This window comes from Lepus europaeus, chromosome 15 (genome assembly GCF_033115175.1).
Source record: "Lepus europaeus isolate LE1 chromosome 15, mLepTim1.pri, whole genome shotgun sequence".
Classification (NCBI taxonomy): Eukaryota; Metazoa; Chordata; class Mammalia; order Lagomorpha; family Leporidae; genus Lepus; species Lepus europaeus.
Window position 1 is genome coordinate 3,181,916 of NC_084841.1, and position 19,734 is coordinate 3,201,649.

General features: G+C 49.0%; 1 protein-coding gene across 1 annotated transcript in view; it reads left to right on the plus strand.

Moving 5' to 3' along the window:
- The window catches only part of ADAMTS16 (ADAM metallopeptidase with thrombospondin type 1 motif 16), a 129,998-nt gene that overhangs the window by 89,470 nt on the left and 20,794 nt on the right, over positions 1-19,734 (plus strand). Inside the window, exon 18 of the mRNA XM_062211818.1 lies at positions 3,710-3,836. Within this exon, the coding sequence (XP_062067802.1) occupies positions 3,710-3,836 (127 nt within the window). The remainder of the gene's footprint in view (positions 1-3,709; positions 3,837-19,734) is intronic.

Consider the following 19,734-nt stretch of genomic DNA (forward strand, 5'->3'; position numbering starts at 1 on the left):
AATCAAATTGTTTCTGGTCCAAAGCAAATCTAATTTCTTATTTATTTAGTTAAGAGGCTATCCCTTGTGTAGAATAATAAGTGATGGTGAAGCCATGATTCTTAGTTGAGACTTGGACAGAAGGTTTGAAATCCACATGTTTTTAATTTCAAACAGGAAACCAAGATAAAGTTGCTATTTGTAGACTCACACCTCCTAAAATGCCCTAAGAGTTCAGTTAAAAGGATAAAACATGAGCTTTGAACTTGAAATATAAATAGAGGAAAATGTAAATTTTCCTCCCATCTTCATTAGAGAGATTTTAGCCATTGTACAGTTACTCAGTATGTTTCTCATTTAAATTGGGTAGTTAGGGTTCTTAGACTTAAGGAGTCCATGAGATTCTCTGCAGAAGTTTAAAAATGCATTTCTTTTTCTAATTTAATGGTCTCTCATTCCTGGTTAACGAGTCAAAAATCTCAGCATTGATACATGGGCAAGTCATCAATATGCTGCCCCAGTTCATCTTAGTAAAGTCCAAAACTCACGTATTTTTTGGCTTTTTTGGCTAAGTATTAGTTAACTTGCTCTTAATTTATAAGAGCTTAGAAGTTACTGAACATAAAAAAAGAAAAAAATTGCTTCATGGCTCAAAAATTACTTAATGAGTGAAAGAACAAATTAATCCATGCAAGCTACTGAAATTAGAGCAATGGACAGCGTATGTTCTCCACCCTCCAGAAAGCTGTTCCAGGGATGACACACTCGTGTTCAGCGGTCCTTGTAATTAGAGTCGTCATGTCGTACATTACTCAGCCTGGGCTGCTTTGAGAGGAAAGATTCTACTATTATCATTTTTCCAAATGATCATAAGCCTGATACTTTCTGGCCTGGGATTAACTGTTTGGACTTACAACAGTGAATGTGTGATCCATCCTCCAACTCTCTGGGTGCCAGATGGGAGTCCTGCGGCGGAACTCCAGCCTGTCACTCCCCACTCAGAGTTAGCATCAGACCACAGGGTGAGGGCTTCATTCCCCAAACTGCTGCCACTTCAGGTGCCAGTCAGCAGCACTGGGTCCCCAGAGCCCCCACACTTTCAGCAGATTCAGCAGTTGGCCAGAGTGCTCACAGGACTCAAGGAGCCCCCTTTATTTCCGGTTGCAGGTTTGTTGTAAAGGATGCAAATCACCGGGTCAGGTGGAGGCACACAGGGCTGCGGGTCCTGAGGGGTCCGCAGAACAGGGCTTCTGACCCTCGGAATGGAGACGTGCCACGCTGCTGGCACTTGCTGTGCTGCGGTTTAATGCTGTAGGTGTGCCTGTGTAAACCGCTGACCCTCGGCCCTCCCCTCTGGGAAGGTGGTGAGGTTAGGGAGGGACGTGAGTCTCAGGGTCCCAACCTTCCAGTCCTGCCTGGGTCTTCCTGGTGGCCAGCCACCAACACTGCCTGTCACCTCATTAGCGTACAAAGATACTTGTGTACTTTGTAGAGGCCAAGGGTTTTAGGAGCTGTGTGTCCTCTGTCACACCTGGGTACACCGGGACATAAAAGTCTTGGCTTTTAATTCTGTCTATAGCTGTGCTTCTTTAGAGTGTGTGCCTTGGCATTTGTTAGAAATCTAAAGAATGTGTGGCCTCACCCCAGACCACCTGGACTAGAAACTCTAGGCTGGGGCCTGGCAGCCTGGATTCTCAATAATGAGTCCTCCCGGGGAATCCGATGCACAGGCAGGTTTGAGAGGCACTGACCGGGAATTCGGAGAAGGGGGATTTGGATCTGATTTAAAGGGACAGGGGTGAAAGGAAATCTGCCAGGCAAGGCAAGGCCAGCATTGCAGGTAGAAAGGACAGCCCTGATGGTGGACAGCACACAGCGGAAGTCAGCCTGCAGCAGAACGGGGGTCCGTTCAAATGGTGTTGATCCATTTTCCCAAGTGTACTGTGGAAATAATTTCCCAACCTTAAATATTTAGCTGTGCTCATTTTATTTTAAGATTTATTAATTCATTTGAAAGAGATACAGAGGAGAGAGAGAGAGAGAGAGAGAGAGAGAGAATCTCATCCAGCCAGCCAGGACTCAAACTGGCACTCCCATGGGTGCTGGCACCACACCAGCCCCGGCTGTGAGAGAGAGAGAGAGAGAATCTCATCCAGCCAGCCAGGACTCAAACTGGCACTCCCATGGTGCTGGCACCACACCAGCCCCGGCTGTGAGAGAGAGAGAGAGAGAGAGAGAGAGAGAGAGAGAATCTCATCCAGCCAGCCAGGACTCAAACTGGCACTCCCATGGTGCTGGCACCACACCAGCCCCGGCTGTGAGAGAGAGAGAGAGAGAGAGAGAATCTCATCCATCCAGCCAGGACTCAAACTGGCACTCCCATGGTGCTGGCACCACACCAGCCCCGGCTGTGAGAGAGAGAGAGAGAGAGAGAGAGAGAGAGAGAGAGAGAGAATCTCATCCAGCCAGCCAGGACTCAAACTGGCACTCCCATGGGTGCTGGCACCACACCAGCCCCGGCTGTGAGAGAGAGAGAGAGAGAGAGAGAGAGAGAGAGAGAGAGAGAGAATCTCATCCAGCCAGCCAGGACTCAAACTGGCACTCCCATGGTGCTGGCACCACACCAGCCCCGGCTGTGAGAGAGAGAGAGAGAGAGAGAGAATCTCATCCAGCCAGCCAGGACTCAAACTGGCACTCCCACGGGTGCTGGCACCACACCAGCCCCGGCTGTGCTCACCTTCATCCATCACGAGCTCGCTGCCACTTCTTCGTTTTTGTCCTCTGTACTGAGTGTAGTCTTTAATGCCATCCTCCAAAATGTGTATTATTATTAAAAATACAGAGTGCATACATTTTGCCATTTTTAGCCACTTTGTGATTGCGCAGCTCAGTGGCATTAAGCATGCTCACATTGTTGTACAGCTGTCACCACCATACATCCCCAGAAAATTTTCATCTTACAAAACTGAAACTCGTATTAAATAATAACCCCCATTCTCCCTACCCCCAGCCCCTGGCGACCTCCATTCAACTTTCTGTCGCTGAAGCTGACTCGTCCTTGTAGCTCTTCCTCTGGTGGTAAATGTGATTCATTGAAATAGTGAGCTCACCTAGGGACTTTTCACAGAGCCTGGAACAGCACTTGGGATGTAGATGAGAGCTGAATATCATGTCTACTCCATCCCCACTGCCTCTGTTTATTACGATGTCTAAGTGGGACTGGAAGGATCTATTCAGATTTCCACTGTGGCAATATTTAGTTCTATGAACGGTCTGACGGTGTTATTCTTGTCGTTTCTTATATTTCTTGATGACTTATCACTAGTTGTTTCCTGCTGATACCTCTCAAATGGAAACACAGGGCAGGTCCCTTTAATATTGGGGTTTCTTTTGAAAATCGGGTAGTATTCCCATCTGTGGACACAGCTGACATACTTTATCAAGTACGTGAATGGCCTCTGTGCAGGACCCACATTGATTTTAAAGGTGTTAAAATGGGGGTGGGGGTGGAGAGCAGTGTGTGCATCTTAGAGTTGATGGAATTCGCTAGTTAAAAATCGCGACTACAGGTCAGGAAAGAAAAGTGTCATGGTTGGCCAGTTGGTCATTAACGCAAAGATACGCACGTATGCTTAAGACGTTTTGCAAAGGGATTTTCCTAGTCTTTCATCTGCCTTTCTCCACGGGCACGTTTCTGAGTCTTCATGATGCCTTGTCCCCTTTCCCACAGGCCAGATGACCACAAGGGGAGGCTGCTACCGAGACCTGCGAGTCCAGGTGAATGCGTCCTTCTGCAACCCCCAGACTCGACCTGCCACAGGGCTGGTGTCCTGCCAAGTCTCTGCCTGCCCTCCCAGGTAAGAGGAGGACATCCATCCTGTTCATCCTGACAGCCTTCTCAGGTTTGCCGTGTATTCATTGAGTCTTTGAGCCCCGAGTTTGGAGAATGAGAAGTGCTAGTGACCACCATGCAATTGGAAACAGCAAAGAGCTACCTGGACAGGGACCAAAAGTGTGTATTTGGGCTGCAAAGAGCCTAGATTCTCGCTGCTCCAGGGGAACCTTGGACTGGCATCCTGTTGGTTTTGTTTTCTCTTGAGCCATGGCAGGCTGGCACGAGTGATCACACACTGGTGATTAGATGGTAGCACATCCTCTCATAACCTCTGGCCCATTCACTATTGTTCGCTTTAAGAATGAAATGTGCACGAAGGACTCAGGCCCAAGAGGAATCCAGTTCGTAGGGGAATCTGGATCACAGCAGAGCCTTGCAAACATGCATGTGTGCACGACAGAGCCACAGAAAGCCACAGCTCTGGTCATCCCTGTTCTGCCCACAGTCTGTCACGTGCATGTTGCTAGACACACTTGGGGGTCCTCTGCGCTGCAGGGTGGCAGGGGCCCTGACAGGGAGCATGGTCCTGCCCTGCCCTCAGAAGCCACTGGCCCACTCGGCCTTGTTTCTGTCGTCCCTGTTGTCGTCATCTTTGCATGGGCACCCATGCACCATCACAGAGGGTGGTGGAAATTGCCGAGACAGCATATTTTCAGGGGGACTTTCTACCCGGTGAGACTCGTCAGCCTGCCCAAGGCAGTGAGACCCCTCACTCAGGATAATCCAGTGCACCTTGATCACAGAGGTCCCCAGAACCGGCACACAGGCCCGTTTCATGGGATGGTGCCTCCAAAGCCCAACACTGGATACTCTGCCAAGCAGTGTGCTGAGAGAGGGCACAGTCAACAGGTGATTCTAGGAGGAGTTGCAACAGTACATCCAGACAGCAGAGAGGAAACATTAGGCTGAGCCTACCCCAAATCCACCTGGGGAAAACCCAGGGTGCTCCCTTGCACCTGGCTCGTTGATGTTTCTATCCCACACATCAGAGTTCTTGTGCTGGCCTCTGAAAGACAACTCTCAGGGTCCATGCAGAACCTTCCCAGGGGGCCCAAGGCCATGGCTTCCTGGCCGGGAGATTCTGGAGGAGGACGAAGGTGGCGTCTGCCTGTTCCTGTCACATTGTCGTCAGGCAGCAGGGGCTGAGAAGGAGTAGGGCTTGCTGGGTTTCTCCGCTGTGGGTACAGCAAGATAGCCCAGGTCCCTACCGCAGCTCTGTTGCTCTCTGATGATGGAGATGCTCAGCTGGGGCAGATTGTGTTAGTGGGTTTGAGGGTGAGCCAGACACATGGGCAGCAGCTCTGCACCTGCTGTTAAAGATCCCACTTCAGATGTGCCCTGGGTAATAGCAGTACCTGCCTCCCTGGGTGGAGTAAGGGCTCATTGAGATAAGGCCCAGAAAGCTCGTAGATGTGACGAGCGCACTCTACATACTGGCTGTTTTTATTTTTACTGTAAAGGGAGAAGCAAATTCACATCAGTTATCAATTTAGCCTGTAAAGCAAAATTACAAGAACAAAACACGGAACACTGACGCTCCATTATGTACGCCAACTCTTGTGGATTATTTTCTTATTTCCTTTTAGCAGTCGAGATGGGAGAATAGATTTTCACTTAAAATATGGCCTTGTTTTTCCTATGAAATGTGAGATAGAGGTCCTTGTTGTCCAGGATGCTGGCGATTTGTTCCCGACTAAGTGGGCAGCAAACTCAAGTTCTGGGTTTCCAACAGAGAAAGCGTTGCCTCTCTCGTCAGACCCGGGGTTCCCTTGTGGCTTCTACAGCCCTTTCCAAGCCATGGCCGCTGCAAGCTGAGCGCATGCAAGGGGCCCGCCCTTCCCCACAGTGCCGCTCTGGCCCACTGAATGGTGGGGTGTGGGCCAGCAGGATTGGCCGGTTCATGTTGGCCTTGAAGAGGGTCCCAAAGGACTAGGGAGTGGGTCCTTTCAAACATTTTAATCCACTTCCTCTCGCAATCCATGTGGAAAAGTGGCCCTTCTGTGCTGCTTGGAAGCCTGGCTCCCCATCTGTATCCTGGGCAGGGGCAGGGCCCCCACAGCTCCACAGCTCCACAGCTGGATGACGGTCAAGCCCCTGGGTCCTTAGCCAGCTGGGGTTCCCGAGTTGTCTCTGTAGGGGGCTGGGCAGTGGAGGTCCAGGAGTCTCCTGTTGCGGCAAGGTGATCTGAAGGGGCATCCCAGCTAAACACGGCGTCAGCAGTTCCCGGCCAGCGCCAGGCACAGCCTCTTGTCCCCCTCCTCCTCCCCCTTCTCGCCCCTTCCTCCCCCCCTTCCTCTCTCCTTGGCTTACGATCAATAGATAACCACCATGGCTCTCTTCCAGGCCTCTATCTTCCTTGCAGCATGAATCAGCCTCTCTTATCACTTGCTTTTGAAACGGGAATTATAAATCACAGAAATTTTTATTTCCTTTCTATTTCTCTGTTTATCTAAATGAAGAGGCTGTTTTGCCATTTATCGAAATCATTCAGTCTGGTAACATAAGCAGTAACTGTGGCTTGCTGGAGTGGCGTGGAGACACTCCCCAGACGGTAAAGGGATGCTCGTCCTCTTTCTTTAGCTCACTTCTAGGACTGCGAGGGAGAGTTTGGGGGAAAAGTGTACTTCTCGTGCCCCTCGGAGGCACCTGTGTGGATGTGGCCACTCCCCCACTAGCTGTTCCGATGGTCACATTACTCTTGTCTTTGCCGTGGTGATTCCTTAGCAAAACTATTGCTTTTACAACCAAGATCCAGAGATCAGGTTGCACACTTTAGAAATGAAAGACAAAATTCAGCAGGGGACGAGCGTTTGGCACAGCGGTTAAGCTACCATTTGGGTACTCTACTCGGGTCCCTTATCAGGAAGTTAAGATACCATTTGGGTACTCGGGTCTCTTATCAGAGTTCCTGCGTCAGAGTTCCAGATCCTCACAATTCCAGCTCCCTATTAATATGCACCCTGGGAAGCAGCAGGTGATGACTCAAGTGACTGGGCTCCAGGCACCCACACAGGAGACATGGATGGAGTTCCTGACCCCTGGCCTCAGCATGGTCCTTCCTCAGCTGTTGCAGTCAGTGGGGAGTAAACCAGCTATGAACAGAGCCTCTCTGTGTCTGTCTGTCTTTCTGTCTCTCTTCGTTTGTATTTTAAATACAGAAAATAAAGAAAATTTAAGAAAATAAATAGCATCCAACAGGACATTAACAGTAACGCTGTCCTCTAGCAGTACCTACAGTAATGCAGACAGGAGAACTAGTTCCTCTATTTCTTGCTTCTTTCTCTCTGTCTGACTGTTTATCTGTTTTAGGAGTGAGCCTTGAAAATGCTAACCACCGTGTATTGTTACCAAGGGAATGGGAAGAAACCTGATCACTTCGGGGGTGTCTGATTGGGACAGGGTTTCAGGCCATGCAATGCCAAAGCGAGCCCTTCAGTCTGCCTAATTATGCAAGGATGAGAATCTGCTGTGTGACAGTCACAGTCCCTGTGCTCCGAAGGGTCCCCTGCTTGGTTTCCATTCTCTCCTGTGACTGACATGATTTCCAAGTGACATTTTAACAAGGGACCTGGCATTTTCAGTTGTATCGAGTTCCACGAATGACTGACCCAGTCTTGCCCTGGGCCCCTCCTACTGCAGCGTTCTCTCCTGGGAGGTTTGGGAACAGTATGGGAGTGCGCCTTGCTCTAGCAAATCAGCTACACACGCATTTCCCTGGAGCGCCAGGAGTCGCCCTGCGGTGACGCCGGATCCCGGCACTGTCTTGTGACCCCAGGTGGTGCACATGAGCGGCGGAGCACACGTGGCAGCCTGGCTCCTCCCTCGCTTTCTTTGTTCGTGGGATGAGTGCCGGCTTCGCTGACCTTGCGAGCACTTGCAGGCACTTGAAGTCACGATGGCCTCTCAGGCTTGTTGGAGAATTGTTCTCTGTGGCCCGAAGCTTCCTGTTCGGGGGGGGCAGTGTGGTCCTCCCACAAGTCAGCGTCCTCTTTAAATGCCTCGTCCCCTCCGTGTGCCCCTACAGACCTCTGACCACCCTTAGCCATTTAAGCAGGGAAACCAGGAATGGGACTGCAGCTCCACCATGAAGACTCCCACTGAGGAGCTGTACAACTGACACAGGAAGTCACCCCCTCAGGTGGGGGCCCTGTGACTTGAACCTGACCACACGGGAGAGCAGGTCGCAGGGCTAGGAGATGAGGCCTTGTTGTGCTGCCCTAGGATGATGTCAGCTCTCAAGAGCAGTGCGCTTAGAACGGCTTCGAGCAGGGACAGACAATGGCTTATGTGTAGCATAATGAAAACCAGGTCACAAGTGTGCACACAGCAAATTAGCCACAACTGATCTGACTTATTTCCTGAATTACTGAGTGACAGCTGTGAGGATCCCCTCGGGAATCCGCCATTGTCATTCTGCAAAACATTGTGTACTTGGAGGGTTCTGTGTGTTGTTTTTTGCTCATTTGTTTTGGTGTGTGGGTATGTGTTTTATTTATTTGTTTACTTGTTCTGAAACACTTTGTTTTTTACAGCAGCATCAGGTTCACAGCAAAACAGAGATTGCCCCTGCTCCTACACGGCCCCAGCCTCCCGCCGGGAGCGTCCCCAGCGATGGGTGCCTTAGTCAGCCTGACGCTTGGTTATAGCCAGAGCCCGTAGCTTACCCTGGCTTCACTGTTGCTGTGTAGGCTGTGTGGTGTTGACACACATATGGTGACCTGTGTCCACTCTCAGGATCGTGACAACGAGTGTCACTGCCCCAAAACTCCCCTGTGCTCCACCTGTTCAACCCTCCCTTCCCTCCCCGAAGCCCTGGCAACCACTGATCTTCTCCCTGTCTCCAGAGTGCCGCCTTTCTCACGGTGGCGTCTAGTTGGGCTCATACAGTTCTTTCACTCAGTAACATTTAAGCTTTTTCTCAGTCTTTTTATAGCTCATTTCTTCTTAGCATTGAAACACATTCTGCTGGCTGCCTGCACCATAGTCTATTTGTCCAGACACCTTCTGAAGGACATGCTTTATTGTTATTGTGAGTATTTTGTATGTGTGTGTGTACATACATGTATACACACGTGTGCATGCATGCACACACACACCCGAGGAGTCTTCAGAAAGTGCATGGAAAGTACATGTTATATTGTCATCCTGTTTCCACCCACTTGTTGAAGCCCTCTTGTAGGTACACGGGTACATCATTCACGTGAGCAGAGGTAGAAGGGAACTTGGAAACAGAAATTCTGTCTTTCAGGGAGACTTGACTGATCATTTAAGGTTAAGTAATATCTGCATCTTTCATAATATTTTTGTTATTCTGGTCGCCAGGCTTTGGAGTGATTGACTGTAAAATTCACAAGGCCTCCCCACACTCAGCATTACCGTCCCCTAATAATTCAGTGTTTCACAATAAGGAGTCAGACGGGTGGATGGATGGACGGATGGACGGATGGACGGATGGATGGATGGATGGGTGGATGGATGGATGGATGGGTGGATGGATGGATGGGTGGATGGGTGGATGGGTGGATGGATGGATGGGTGGATGGATGGATGGATGGGTGGATGGATGGATGGGTGGATGGGTGGATGGGTGGATGGATGGATGGGTGGATGGATGGATGGGTGGATGGGTGGATGGATGGATGGATGGATGGGTGGATGGATGGGTGGATGGATGGATGGATGGATGGGTGGATGGGTGGATGGATGGATGGATGGATGGGTGGATGGGTGGATGGATGGATGGATGGATGGGTGGATGGATGGATGGGTGGATGGATGGATGAAGTGAGGGAGCCACCTACGCACCATGTCTGTCTCCTCACGTCACTGTGGGTATGCTGATGAGCACTGCTGGAGACTTCACTCAGAGTCAGGATTTGTGTGAGAAGAGCGCGGAATGTTGTTTGCAGACCCACTCAGGCACGATTGCTTTCTTCTCTGATCTGTGAATTACTGAGACTTGCACTTCTGTGTTTCTGAGTTTATGCAGGCTTTAGGGAAACTTTGTGATTTTAAATGTTCTTCCATTGAGATGAAAGAAGGCTTACAAAGATAAAATGATCTCGTTTTTGAGACTTCCTTTGTGCCTTGGAATGGGAGCTTCCATGCATATTTCCTGTGGGAAGCAAGGTATGTGTGTGTGTGACAGTGAGCTCAAGACCCTTGGGGCGCTACTAGAATCTGTTACGTTCTGATTCCTGTCCACCTTATATAACGGTTTCTGGGAGAGTGTGTTAAAATCTCACATTATGATTGGTTTTGAGTCTCTTCAATGAAGTGTACTTTATAGTTGACTTTAAAAGTTCCTCCTCTGCAGTGAGATAGGGTTATGGTTTCTGCGCCACTTGTTCCTTTGGGTGGTGAGCATCCTGCTTTCTCACTTGGCCTTCTGAGCTAACATCCGCTTTGTCTAAGGCGGTGTGGCACTAGCTCCCACTTACTTTGGCTGGGCTTAGGTCCCTAAATTCCCTTTATTTTTAAATGTCAATGTCATTAGGTTTTTCTGCGCCTGGAGTAAATGACCTGCTGAGTTTTCGCCAAGTTTGGACAGACAGTTTGGCCCGTTTGTGTGGACCGTGGCTGTGCTTGGCCCGTTTGTGTGGACCGTGGCTGTGCTTGGCCCGTTTGTGTGGACCGTGGCTGTGCTTGGCCTGTTTGTGTGGACCGTGGCTGTGCTTGCATTTGGATCCGGCCCGCCGACCGCTTGCCTCCTGTCCACCGCACCTCCTCCTGGGCTCTTCTGATGCCATGCCTCTGCTGCTTCCCAGGAATTCATGGAATTCTCCTCATTCCTTTCCATTCCTGTTACTGTTGGGAGTTACAATTCTCCTTTGATGCCACTGCTTTCTGATTAAAAATAAACAGACAATACAGACCAAAGTGTAAATCAGTGAGCCTTTGAAAAGACCCAGACTACTGACTACAGTTATCCTACAACTCTTAGGTCTAAGTGTTGTGGACCAGAGCAGGTGCAGCTGGACACACACCACTGGAAAGGGTTAGGGCAGGTGATGGAGCAGAGGCGGTGGTGGGTACCCAGGAGAGCACGGGGTTGAGCGGAGCCAAGCAGGTGGTAGCTGGGGGCTGCGGAGGTTCCTGGCTAACTCGTTCCTTCTCCCGCTGGCAGAGGTCGAGGCATTGCTGAGAGGGGGATGAGGAAGCTGCGCTTTGAGGCAGGCGGAGCAAGCTTGGACTGGGGCAGTGGCCTGGCCAGGACTGCGAGTGGCCCAGGGGCAGCCGGCAGGGGGCGGGGGAGGAGCTCAGTCGGTGTGATGCTCAGTGTGGTGGGCAGAGATTGGTCTAACCAGAATGACGGAAAAGGGAAAAAAAATCAGAACCACTGGTTTCCTATGCATTCCACCAAAACACACGCTGGTGTGTTGCAGGCCACGCTCAGAGCTCAGCTCATTGAGCAGAGATGGCCGCCCTCCTTGGAAAAGAGACCGTCCGTCTGCCTCCCTCTTATGGGGCTGTTTGAGTCTCGTGGCAATGATGGGCTTTTTTTCCAACCTGCAGACCAAAGTGGCACAAGCTAGTGTTGGGTTTGTGGCTCAGGGGAAGACGCAGAACGTCCTTGCTGCTGGAGGGGCCCGTGGCCAGGAGACCTGCCCACTGGTGTGCTCAGCGTGTCAGGGGCGACCAGGCTGGCCCTGCGTCCTGGCTTTGCAGAAGCTCCAGGAAGCAAGTGCGCTCTGCCCTGGGAGCCCTCGCTGTAGGGTCCTGTGATGACCACACTTCCAGGGGTGTTGGGTGGGCCAGCATTTGTCTCCGTAGAAGCCACACTGCCCAAGGAGCCATGTTTCAGCAGCTACACCATGAGAAACCAGTGAGCCATGGGCTCAGTCTGTGGGCTGGAGCTGGCGGGCAGTTTGTCATTGCAGACCGGATAGACAGGTTTATTCATGTTGTAGTTTCAGAAGAGCAACACTTGGGAGAAGGCAAGGAGGTAGAGTAGGTTAGTTGTTTGAATACTGAATTCAATATTGAGCAAATGTTCTAAATTATCTGTCAGTTCAGAATTGGTTATTTAAAGCTCTCCAGGGGTCTAGAGACTGCCTGCAGGAGATGGACATTAGCAGTGTCTGTGCTGGGCTGCCCGTGTGCCTTTGCGTGTTCCCACCCAGGCTGGCTCTGCAGCTCACACACGGCACATCCCCAGGCCAGCGTTGGCTCAGATCCCTGGAGTCCTTGGTGATGTACTGAGCCGTGTACATGAGGTGTGATGGACATCACTCCTCTGAGGACACAGCGCGTGGCATCACAGCCACATGAGCAGGCACCAAAGGAAGGCTAGAGAAGAGGGAGCAGCCACTTCAAACACCCGAGTGCCCACTCAGCTGCCGTCCTCCAGAATCTAACAGTAATGCATTCTTCATACTGTGCTTCAGTCTGTCAGTCCTTGTGTCATATTTGACAGCAATCAGTGACTTCTACAAAGAGTTTTTAGAGAGTGTTTAGGTTTGATGGGGAAATGAACCAATTCTACAGTCTGTAGGTTTGGGAAAGTAGCATGTGGTGTTTCGTGTGACTGGCCTGTATTTACACTAAGAGTCAGGCATATCCATTGGATGCCAGAAAACAAGGACCAGTATTGAGCCTGGTTCCTAGTCCCTAACTAGACTTGATGTTGAAATACACCAGGTTTGTGAAGGAGACCACTGTCAGAGACCAGCTCTTTTCTGCTCTTCATCTCTTCTCTCCTTGTTCTCTCTCTTGCTCTCTCATTACAAGATCATTGCATTGCACAAAATCCCACATTTCCTCTTCCAAGATGGAGAAGTCCCTCCAGCAGCTTTGTCAGAGCTCAGAAGTCTGCTTGGTCTTGGGAAGGGCAGGAGGGACCCATCCTTTACATCTTCCCTGTAGATGAGCAAGTGTGTCTGAGCTGAGCATGCTGGGGCGGAAGGAGGGAGAGGGTAGCTCTTCTAAGGGCAGCTCCCTGGAGCAGCTCAGAAATCCCACGCACAGCCGGCCGCACATCCATCCCCACGGCAGGGGCGCCTCCAGCACGTTCTGAAGTTTAGACCAGTTGACAAATGGGTGCCATGCAGCGCTGTGTGAAAAGGCATCTTTGTCCGAAAGGTCACCTGAGTCATTTGAGGGAAGTCATTTCCCACCGTGATCGTCCATCACACACACCATCCTATCCCACTGCCACTGTCACAGAGGAGTTCCACTAAATTAAAAAAGCAAATCACTGATCTATGGCCCAAGAAATTGCAATGACCACAGTGAGCTCCTGAAACCTTGAAAGAGCTGAATCTAAATCTCACAGTTTAGAATTTTTAAAAAAGATTTATCAGTCTATTTGAGTGGCAGAGTCATAGACAGAGGGAGAGACAGAGAGAAAGGTCTTCCATCCGCTGGTTCACTCCCCAAATGGCCGCAACATCTGGAGCTTAGCTGATCTGAAGGCAGGATCCAGGAGCTTCCTCCAGGTCTCTCAGGCAGATGCAGGGGTCATCCTCCACTGCTTTCCCAGACCATAGCAGAGAGCTGGATCAGAAGAGGAGCAGCTGGGACTCGAACCAGCACCCACATGGGTTAGCCTGTGCCACAGGTGGAGGCCCAGCCCACTACACCACAGCACCAGCCCCCAGGGTTTAGAATTTGGCACAGAAATTTAATAACTGATTTTTAAATTTGCATTAGCATTTGCTTAAGAATTCTGGTTATTTTTTGTTGACCTGGTGTGTTCCAAAGTCACCCAAAAACCAGGCTTTTGCCAAACATGTTTCCCAGTTGTAGAGACTTAAACTTTTGACCTTACATGTAAAATTATTAAACTCTAGAAGATACAACCATTCATTTTATCACATGGCTGTGGGTTTTTTGACAAGTATGTGTAATATTACTGAATTTTTATCAACCTTTTTTCTTGTGTTTTCACTGAAGCGGTCCTTATTTTGTTTGTGACATTTCCGATGAAGAGTCCGTAAACATTCAGCCGTTTTTAAAGGCACTCTCATGTTTTCAAAGACACATGTATGTTTTTAAACAATACCCCCAGAATTAAAGAGATCTTGAAATTAACTTTATTTGGATGAGTTACACTTTGAATTAGAACTCCGTTTTCAAGACCAGACCTCATCCCACTGAGTAGTGTTGCAGGGTAGAAAATATGACCACATTTTTTGTTTGGTGTGATTTGTTTTCCAGCAGGTTCCATGTGAATTTAGGGCAAAGAGACCTGAAACAGAAAACTGATTCTCAGTGTGCTTCTGACTGTGGTCCCCAAGAATGCAGTCATCATGGGGGAGGCCCACAGTCTCCTGAATGTTTAGATTTGTCTGGATCCAAAGCCAGGCAAGGATCCACGCAAGAGCCTCCCTCATTTCCAGCTGCCCACAGTGTCTCAGAGTCTGTACTTTTACACCAAATGAAATTTCAATAACATTGTTCCAATGCATTTGTAACACATTTCCATGATTTTTTTTTTAAAAAAGGACTAAAGAGAATAACCTGTTTAAATTCTCACAATTCAGTATGCAGTTCACCAGACTTCATTCTAAGGCTCCCTGACAATGAAGGCCCCTCCCCCAGCTACCCAGTGGGCTTTGCTCGGTCTTCTGGCATCTCTTACAATATTTCTAAATAATGTGAGGGATTACAGTTTCCCATTGATTGGTTTTTCAGGATTATCCTATCCCCACCATGAGTGAGGAACTAACCTTTGGGACTCCTTTTTATCAGTTCTGCATCACTTAGCTCTCTTAGCACCAGCCTCCTCCTGTGTCCTGTCAGTGTGATCCCACCCTGACAGTACCCATTACTTTCATCATTATTTGCTATTCCTTCCCAGCCAAGCAAAACATCTTGATTCTGTGTTCTGTTGTATATAAAACTGTGTCTAAAAGTTAACAATTTCCCAACAGTTATTTCTTAGTTTTCTTGATATGAGCTCCATAACATGTATAAAGTTCGTTGATTTGTTCACCAAGTACAAGTTCAGTGTCTGCTGTGTGCTGGGCACTGGGACACGTTAGTGAATGACAGACAGAGGCCCTCGTCCTCGTCCTCGAGGAATTTGTACCTGAGTCGGAGGAGACACACAGTCAACGACAGATGCATTGTTTACTTAGAATTTTTGTTAATTTATATATTATGTTCCTTAACGTAAATATTTCAAAAATGATAGCATATTTTGGAAGCTGATAGCTACAGCAGATACAAGGGCAAAAGCAGATCAAGGTCAAGGAGATGAGAGTGGAAGAGAGGAGGGGCAGTTTGCTGAACAGACTGGGTAGATGGGTAGAGGGTGTGGACAGGGTAGGTGGACATATGAGGTAGTAGGTAGTTGTGGGAGACGGGGTGGAGCAGGAAGACTTCCTGGAGGAAGTGAGGATGTCACTTGCAGTTTAGGGTGTCTTCCACACTGTCCAACCCCTCAAGGATTCTATTCCCTTTTATCCACCAACTTCCCATCCCTGGTGCCACCATCACTTGTTCCCACCTGGACCTGTCGTCGTCCCAGGGCTTCCGGAGTGTCGCCAACTGCCAGCTATGCTGCCTGTTGGATACTGGGCCAGTCCGCCTCCAAATCCCATTGTTTCCACCGGGGAAGCAGAACCTCTTCCAGCCTCCTGAAGGACTTTCAGAGGAGCTGGGTGTTCCAAGGCCTTGCTGATGACAATTGTTTGAGAACAGACTCCTGAGGTAGAAGTCTGTTCCTGGAAGTTTCTCAGCGTGGTCTCCTACCTCCTGCCGTGGCTTCCAGGAGGTGCACAGCTTCTCTGATTCCCAGTCACCTACTTGGAAACTGGGGTCCGTGTTTCTGGAAACTGCAGGATCTTCCATTTATTCCCAGGTCTCTAATGGGCTTTACTGGCATTATATTCTCATTCATTTGCTGAGTCCACAGTGGTTCCTTTCAATTTGGGGAAAAAAGCTTTTTAATAATAAGCCCCTACATTTTTAATATATCTGCTTTCTAAACTCTAACATCTAAGGCTAATGCTTTAATGTAATTATGTTGTTTTTGCAAATCTCTTTTCTGTTTGCTCTGGGTTTCTTTGATCTGCTCTCCCAGGTTCTCTGCTTCCTTTGTTTTCTTTTGTTTAATACGTAATTATCCTCCTTTCCAAACAACCCTTCTCTTTGGTCTCCATTGCTTCTCTCTTTTAAGGCGTCGTATCTACTTTTTCCCGTGGACATTGTAGCTCCCCCTTCCTTCTTTCACCTGAAGGTCTTTCTCCCTCCACATTCCTCCCAATGAGTGGCTGATGGACTTTGTACCTGGTCCGTGTGTTAGTCTTCCTTAAACGTCTCATAGCCCTTCTCTGCCTGGCTGTGCTGAGATCGCCCTTGTCTGTGCCGAAACAGAGACCTGAGCCCACAGGAGAGCCGGGCAGGACGCAGCTTTTCTTCCTGTTCTGTCACCTCCAAGATTCCTTCCCAGGACCATCTGTCTCTCCAGCAGGATCCGGTCATTGAGCAAAGGGCACGGGCTGTGTGTGAGTGTGGGAAAGTGGCTGGGCATGGCATCTCAGAGCTTCCCGCCCTAGCACCTCTCACTGGCGTCCCCATGCCATTCTCTCAGATGGAACCCCTTTCCTGGCCTTCGCTAGAATTGGATTGGAATTGGCAGTCAACAGGTGTGCGGGGTGCACCACGTTTCACTGAGAGGCCTCTGCGTTTGTTGCTTAGAGCCATAACTATGTGGTCCTAAGAGGGTGAAAAGTGGACATTGTTGGGACACTCGCTATAATAATTTGCAGAACTAAATTGAAGCTAAAGCCACTGAAATATGGCAAAAAAAGACTTGAAGTCTTTAAACAAGTCTATGGTGAAGGCTATTGAGAAGGAAAGAAAGTAAATCACCCCTAGGGTGACCAACACATTCCAGATGTCCCTAGACCACCCTGTTCAAAACTGATGCCCCCTGCCTGGGGGCTTCCTCAGACCCAGGCAATCCAGAGCAGGTGGTCCCTGTGCCCTGCTCCCCGGTAAAAGTGAGAACACGCCCATGAAGCCATTTCTCTTCTTGCCAGTGACATTCACTGTTGGCTACTCCACAATCACCGCCCCTTGAAAGAGGAGTGGAGATGCCTGGGGGCAGGGAGGGGTCCTGCTGGGTCTCACAGAATAGCAATAACTGGGGAGGGGCGATAACTAGGGAGGGGCTTCAGAGGAAGCCAGTGAAGCCTGGTTTTTTGTTTGTTTGTTTGTTTGTTTGTTTTTGATAGGCAGAGTGGACAGTGAGAGAGAGAGAGACAAAGATCTTCCTTTGCCATCGGTTCACCCTCCAATGGCCGCCACGGCCAGCGCGCTGCAGCCAGCGCACCGCGCCAATCCGAAGCCAGGAGCCAGGTGCTTCTCCTGGTCTCCCATGCAGATGCAGGGCCCAAGCACTTGGGCCATCCTCCACTGCCCTCCCGGGCCACAGCAGAGAGCTGGCCTGGAAGGGGGCAACCGGGACAGAATTTGGCGCCCCGACCGGGACTAGAACCCAGGGTGCTGGCGCCGCAGGTGGAGGAATAGCCTATTGAGCCGCGGCGCCAGCCCCCTTTGCGTTTTACATTCATAATTTTGATAATATTCTTATAGAAGTTGACCCTAAATTATATAAGCTCCAGGCCCCACAAAAGCTGGATCTACCCAAGTACAGGAGACAGTGATAAAACAGAACACAGCCCTAATCGCCGCCTGGCAGCCTGAGAGGTTAGCTCATTTAATCCTCAGGTAACCCCATTCCTTGATCCTGTAGTTCTCCCCATGATGCACATGGGCTGAGCACCGACTGTGGTCTAGGGAGAAGGATATCAAGGACATGCTCACAGCACCTAGCACATGGCTGTGGGAGCTTCGTATGTAAAGGAATCATGAAAGGATATCCCACAGTCCGCTGTTTTTACTTAATGATCTCCACTATTACGGAAAATCATGTGTGCATGTGTTAGGAAGTTACCTGTGTGCTTGTAAAATATACAAAACCGGAGCTCCCCCACAGGATGATGGGTCCCAGTTTGCTCAGAACAATTGCAGTTTCTGTGTACCCGTCACCCCATTGTGAGTAGTGACCATCCAGTTAAAACAGGTGTTAACCCAGCCACCACTGCTCTCCGGGGAACCATGGGCGCTTTGCAGTGTCCAATCACACACACTGTTTTGTCTTTACGTAGTATTTCTTGTTATGCATTTAAGCTTATGTTTAATAGATTCCTGTTTATATCTAAAACAAGTATACTTAGATGTCTTATGTACTGAGCAAGTTTTATACTCCAATATTGTGAAATATTTACTCATTATCTTTGCAAACACTTTGATTACTTTAAAGTGTGACTTTGTTCAAAGCACAGTTCCTTTTGATGTGAAGAATGAAGTGGGGGACTCTGGAGTCTTTCTGACAGCAGGTGATCGCCCCCATGCATGCACGTATTTGAGCCACGCGTCAGCTCCCGGCTGAGGAGGGCTCCTTAATCGTCACTGAAATCCACACGTCCTGGCGGTCCCTGTGCCCGCCTCCATTCCCCGAGTGTTCCTCCTGTGCCAGCCACTCTCTATTTCCTCACTGTTGCATTTTTTGCCATAGTTTACGCCCTGGTAGGAAGTTCAATTATCACTACTTGTCTTCCTTAAACATTTCTGTGCTGTTCTTGAATGTTTATTCCCAGATACACTTTATATGGGCCAGATAACAAATAAAAGCAAAATCGTTTTGAAATTTTGATGGGGCTTTCCTTGCACTATTGGATTAATTTAGATGAAAATTAAAATCCTAAAAACATGGACGCTGCCTAGCCAAAACTATTTTCCCATTTCATACCCCATTTGGCTCTTCCCCAGGTGGTCTATTCATAGCAACAAGTCCTCTGTAGGAACAGGGAGCTTTAATTCATTATAACTTCACTTGTGTCTTCTAAGATTGGCCTAGGAGTTCAGTTGTGTGATATTTTTCAATAGGTAAGTGCTATAATATTTCCCCCAAGTTTGATGACTGTTTTTTAATTATTTAATGCTTTTCTAGTAGTACTTTTCTTCCTTTGTGGTATTTTTCCTCTTTTCTACCCCTCTGATCCCTTAGAAAACATACATTGTATTTCTAATACTATTGTAATTACCACTGCAACTTAAAAACATATGCTTAAGCCATTTTTGATTTATCAAATTCACAAATCAAAGTAAAACCATAAAGACTCCACCAGGCAAAATTAAAAATGAGTGTGTCCCCAGTCTTCCCTCCTCTGCTCCTCTCGCTTGAGTTCAGGCCCCCGTCTTTGCTGAAAGTGCTTGTGGGTTTCCCGTTTCACGCTGGCTTCAACATTCCTTTCCTCCTGCAGGTCTCTGTGCTGTCGGCACGGAAGCGCGTTCCCTGTGTGCTGTATTCCTGAGCACAGGATGTAGTAGTCCGACTAAGAGATCCCTGGCCTTGCCGGCCCTCTCTGTTCCTGGTCTCAGGGCCGCTTCTCTCCTGGGGGTCTTTCTTCATGGAAGCCCTCCTGTCAGTCACATGTCCAGAGTGTACCCTCTACTGTGTGAAATCCTTGCTGTAGCCAGTCGTCAGCCAGAATACTTGTTGGTTTTTTTGCCCAGTGCTATGTGCCCTTGCCGCGTGTGTGTCTTTTCATGGGGAAGGAGTTGTTACGCACTCTCCCCAAAGGTTCCGCTTACGGTTTCCTTGTTGGCACTCGTTCTGACCAGGGCATTTCCGTGCAAGTCCTTTAGAAGCCAGACATGGAGCTGGTCTTGCTGCCAGCCTCGTTCCTCCGGGGAATTTTGTCCGAGTGCTTTGCGGGGCCAGCCCCGGGGGTCTATTATGTGAGTCTTGCTTGTGTGTGTGTGTGTTTTAATATGCTCATGGCTTCTCGGCCGTGTGTTTGATTATTGAGAAAAGGGATCTGCACTGCCTCACTTGCACATCT